The sequence below is a fragment of the Penaeus chinensis genome, chromosome 24 (assembly GCF_019202785.1).
Source record: "Penaeus chinensis breed Huanghai No. 1 chromosome 24, ASM1920278v2, whole genome shotgun sequence".
NCBI lineage: Eukaryota > Metazoa > Arthropoda > Malacostraca > Decapoda > Penaeidae > Penaeus > Penaeus chinensis.
The window spans coordinates 12,809,107-12,814,106 of record NC_061842.1 but is presented as its reverse complement, the minus strand read 5'-3'; the positions used below and the strand labels follow the sequence as shown (position 1 = coordinate 12,814,106).

Below are 5,000 nucleotides of genomic sequence, written 5' to 3'. Positions count from 1 at the left end.
ATACAAATTTGCCGTGTGAGATCGTTAGAATTAATTTTGTTATTGAAGTTTTTACAGAAAAATTCGAGTAAATAAACAACAGTTGACGATGGTTTGCAAGTTTGCAATAATTTTTACACAGCAACATAGATTCATATCCTTATGTTATTTTTTATATATTGTATTATAATTTTCTTTTTTTTTGTGGGGAAGTAATACAGCGAATCATTTTTGCTAAATTCTGAGGCCTCTGTTTCATACTCCTTTAAACAAGATTCTTTGAGATGTAATATTTCAGCAACAACTGACAGAACAAATAAATCTTTATAAAGTGCCATTCGTCATCAATTAGCCTGTCATCGCATTTTTTTTCTTCTTTCCGGCTGCGCTAAGTGAGTGACTTTTGAACAACAGTGTCTGTACATTAGTTGGCTTTTATCAGACACGATGAATTTCCGTGATTCGCACTGCACTACAGTAACCCTGACATTATATCCCGTTTCGGAAAATCGCAGAATTACCCTTCAGTTATTAAATTGGGGGATGAGCAGCCTGGACTTTCATTTCTAGATTATTCATCTGGAAGACAGTTTCTAATATCGATTAATTTCCAGCTGGTAATTAACTGGTCTCCTTCACGCCCTGTGGCACCCGAGGCGCATGCGCAGAAGGCGGGGAGTCGATACTTTCACACTTGCCGTCTATATGAGCGCGGGCGGGAGAGCTCAACCTCAAAGTGAGCTTCTCCTTCGGACAGCCATGATCATCCACAGGGTAGGTCCCGTAGGCGCCTTCCCGGGCTCGGTTTACTCTTGGAGAAATTCCCTTCGAGATGTCTCTGCATGTGATGTCTCGGTGAAGGCATTGGGAGTTCAGTGATTTAGATCCTATTGTTTTGACTTGACGGGGTTGAGGAATTCTTTAGCTTCATAAAGCACTGAAGAAGAGCAGTCGCTGAGATTGTATGTATTTAGCATAATTTTCCCTCGTCGTATCTGAATGTTTATAAATACATTCGTTATCGTGCTGCTTAAGTTGTCCGAGCTGTCCGTGGCTGACAGACTAGTTTGATGTTGTAGAAAATATATATTGTTAAACTTATAACGCTAAATTCTGAATCGTTACTGTTGGAACTTTTAATTTATTATCATTGTTATAATAATTATTAGTTATTTACTACATTTTCAGTCAGCTAACATGGACACATTACCCCCCCCCCCCTTTCGCATCTTTACGCTAGCTACTTCGTAAAAAAAAAACGTACGTTAGAAAAAAAAACAATAGATAATTATGCAAATTGTCCGCCCGTACTTGTGACGTAATGAGTGACAAAAGATGAGATTAACGCCTCAAGTATTAAGCTAATAAAGAGCGTCATCGTAAAGCACTGTGCGCAAAGAACTGTGATACCATCCCTCCTTCTGTGCGTGAGAGAAAAGTCATCCGTTTACAGCTGAATGACAGTGACTGAGAAAGCGTGAGTGATGGACGAGGGGAAAGGGACGAGATCTGGAGGGAAGTGAAACGGCGTAGCGCGAGGAGGATGGAACCACGAACTAGCTCAGGCGTGAAATATGAACCGCGGACGTTTCTGTGCGCCGTCGGGAAGGGCGAAAAGAGTCCTATTTTCTGAACTTGATGTAGCTTGTTGATAAATCTCTTGGGTGTCTGAACAAAAATATTTTATAACTTAAAAGTCATTTTCAAAGCGATGTATGGATGGTAATTAAACGGATTGTCATTTTTAAAATATATATATGATTCCAAGTGACTCACTCAAGTTAGACAATAATGTCTAATGTAAAATGTGTTACGAATTTCCTGTATGCTCTCTAGTCCTAAAATGAATTTTCATGACTATATTTGAACAAAGCCGAGAGCGATACGGTAGCTTGGGACTTCGACTCGGTATCCATTACTGCAAAAAGTTACGCGGAATATTGGGTTTGTAATTGCTAGTATTCTATATTTTTCCCGTATATTTATCTTGGAAATCAAATACGTATGCCTTAAAATCTAAAATAACGAAAGAAGAAAATCTAGGCTGACGACCCTGTCCCCCTGACCTTACTGGTAAAAACCTCGATCCAGCATGAAGCGGCACTGAAGCCACGTCCCAAAGGCTAATGATAGAGCATGGCGGTCCGATGCTGCGCTGAACATCTGGCTTCGAACCGCACCTGCCGAGGACTTTCACCCGCAGGAATCGCTACGAGGCAGAGCGGGAAAGTTATTGGTGCAACAACCTCGGAGTTCGGTTGCGAGTCGGACGGGGGTGATGGGCTAGCGTCAGCGAAAGTGACGGGGGATTCGCTAATGGGGCTTGTCTTCTAATCAGGGATGTGAAAGATTGGCGTGTGTGTGTATGTGTGTATGCGCGCGCGCGCGCACACACACACACACACACACACACACACACACACACACACACACACACACAAACACACACACACAAACACACACATACACACAAACACACACACACAAACACACACATACACACAAACACACACATACATACACACACACAACACACAAGACCCACATGTACTGGGACACACTATAAGCATGCTTAGTCTTCTAATCCTATTCGTTTTTTATGTATGTATCGTACTGAAATCCATAAATCCGAAATAAAAAGGATTCCAGTGCTTGGAAATATTACACTCATAATCCTAAACCAAATTTTCCCTCCAGATCCTCCTCGTAGCCCTGGTGGCCTCCTCGGCAACATGGGCTCACCCGCAGCGCCAGCGTCAGTCCCCGCTCTCGATGGGCATGCGCTTCTTAGGCAACATTCGCGATGGCGTCACCAAGACCTTCCAGGGAATCTTCGGCGGCGGAAATACCCGGCAGACTAAGGAGCAAATCCAGGGCCGTCCCTTCCAGCAGCAGCTCGCGCCACGACCCCCCTCCGGCCCCGTGCACCCCCCCGGCGCCCACGAGGCCGTCCTTCACTCGAACTCCCACACCACGGCCCCCCCGTCCTCATTCTTCACCGTTTTGCACGAGGCCCCGGAAGCCTCCACCGCGTTCCCAGACATCAAGGGCTTCACGGACGAAAGTTTCAAGCCCAGCACCTTCTTCAATGGCAACACTCCCTTCCAAGGCACGGTCGAGGAGGAGGAACTCCCCCTTGTTGTTAACGAGGTAGTGGTAAGTCGGCCAGAGACCAACATATTTGCACGACCCCCGTCTTTCCTGGTCACCCACGACCCACAGGCAAACAAGCATATCCCTCCTTCCCATAACTCTCAGACTTCCAGTTTCTCCTCCTTCGGAAAGTCCCCCCTTGACACCCCGATCCCTTTCGGTAATTCAGCAACTTTTAGCCTAGGAAAGCTCAGGGATAGTTCCTCTGATTCCCCATTTCCCACCCGTGATGCTGAGAAGAACAAAGAGCCTTCCTCCTTTACCTCCGGCCAGGGACCAAGACCCACTCCTTTCGTCCAGCGTCTGAAGCCCAGCGTAGGCTCTCCCGCCCGCGTTGAACCCACCTCACGCCCATTCGTTCACCGCCCACACCCAACTACCCGTCAGTTCTTCCAGCAAACACGGCCTACATCACGGCCACACTCCTCTCTGAAGCCGAAGCCCTCCAGCACGTTCTTCAAGGCAAGCAGCCCATTCAAGCCCTCGGACGAAATCACGAAGGCTCCCAAGCAGTCCTTCACCTCTTCGGTCCCCGCCGTGCCCTCCACAGCGCCCATCAGGCCCCAAGCCCCCTCCCCCACGCTCTTCCGCCATACGCCCTCCGATATGACTCACCACGCCCCTCCCGCCCCTCCCGTAAGCGAGGTGAGGCCTCAGCGGGAGGCCTTCAAGAAGCCGCTGCGACCCGCCAAGGTCGGCGGCGGCCACATCAACACCGGCACGAAAATGACTGTCGTCAGTACCGTGAACGAAGATGGCACGCAGGTAGATTGGTCGAAACGAATTTAAAATATTTTTGAGCTGAATATAACATAATTGTCATGCAAACTTTAAATATTACAGGACTCATATCTTGTCGACACCTTTTGGGCATGCCTTTAAGCGGTTAAACAATTTCTCAGGCCACGCAAGTCAAGGGCTACGAGTTCGGATACGGCGTGCTGGACGGCAGCACCGGGAATCAGTTCTACCACGCGGAGAAGCGCGAGGAAGGACTGACGAAGGGATCCTACAAGATCCAGCTTCCCGACGGTCGTGTCCAGACCGTCACCTACGTGGCGGATGGCAACGGTTTTCACCCCAAGATCACGTACGAGGGCGAGGCGCAGTACCCCGACGCCAAACCCAAAGACGCTGCTTAAAGACTATTTATGACCTGTAGATCGTGACGACCAGACCCATTCTTGTGACCTGCATGATGCGCGGACGAAAATTTCGGCCTAAATGAAAGGGAGAGAATGAACAGAATAGGGATGGCAACCAATAGACATCATCAGACACAAACTGTCAGTCAGACCAACTGAATCTGCTGCACTTAGTATTGGCTTGAATCACGCATGATATAGATCACGCCATCGTAGAACTTGTGCATGTTGTCCTGAAGCACCGCTAAGGCTGCTGAGATCCCTGCATCCTCGCAGGCATGAAATGCATGACAGAGCAACATCCTCTGGCATTGTTGTTTTCCTTCAAGTTGTGTACATAATCGTTGTTCCTTGTTTATGTCCTCTCGCAGGCGATTGGACTAATTATTGTATGTTTTTATAATAAAATTGATCTTAAAAGTCAGTTTCTTTGGCATAAACCTACATAACATATCTAAAGACATCAGTGTATATAAAACTAATGAAAAAGCTAACTGGAAAATCATTTGTTATGTTCTTTAGTTATTTAGCTTACAAAATATATATTCCATGAAATCCTCACACATAAAAGACGAGTAGGTAACAATACTGTGATTTAACGAGCATTTTGTCTCTTCTATCAGTTTCTCAGAATTTTACATGTTTCGATCATAAAACTGACAGGAGAATTCCTTTGAGTAACGTAAAATTCCAGTGTCTACGGGATATGCTATAGAAATATGT

The 5,000-nt window shown here is 46.3% G+C and overlaps 1 protein-coding gene across 1 annotated transcript; it reads left to right on the top strand.

The window, feature by feature from the left end:
- The first annotated feature begins 2,115 nt into the window (after positions 1 to 2,115).
- On the top strand, positions 2,116 to 4,697 carry LOC125037860 (extensin-like). The gene is made up of 3 exons (XM_047631102.1): positions 2,116 to 2,277; positions 2,677 to 3,897; positions 4,035 to 4,697. The coding sequence occupies exons 1-3, from the start codon at positions 2,116 to 2,118 to the stop codon at positions 4,272 to 4,274; spliced, it is 1,623 nt and encodes a 540-aa protein (XP_047487058.1). The 3' UTR covers positions 4,275 to 4,697.
- The last annotated feature ends 303 nt before the right edge of the window (positions 4,698 to 5,000 follow it).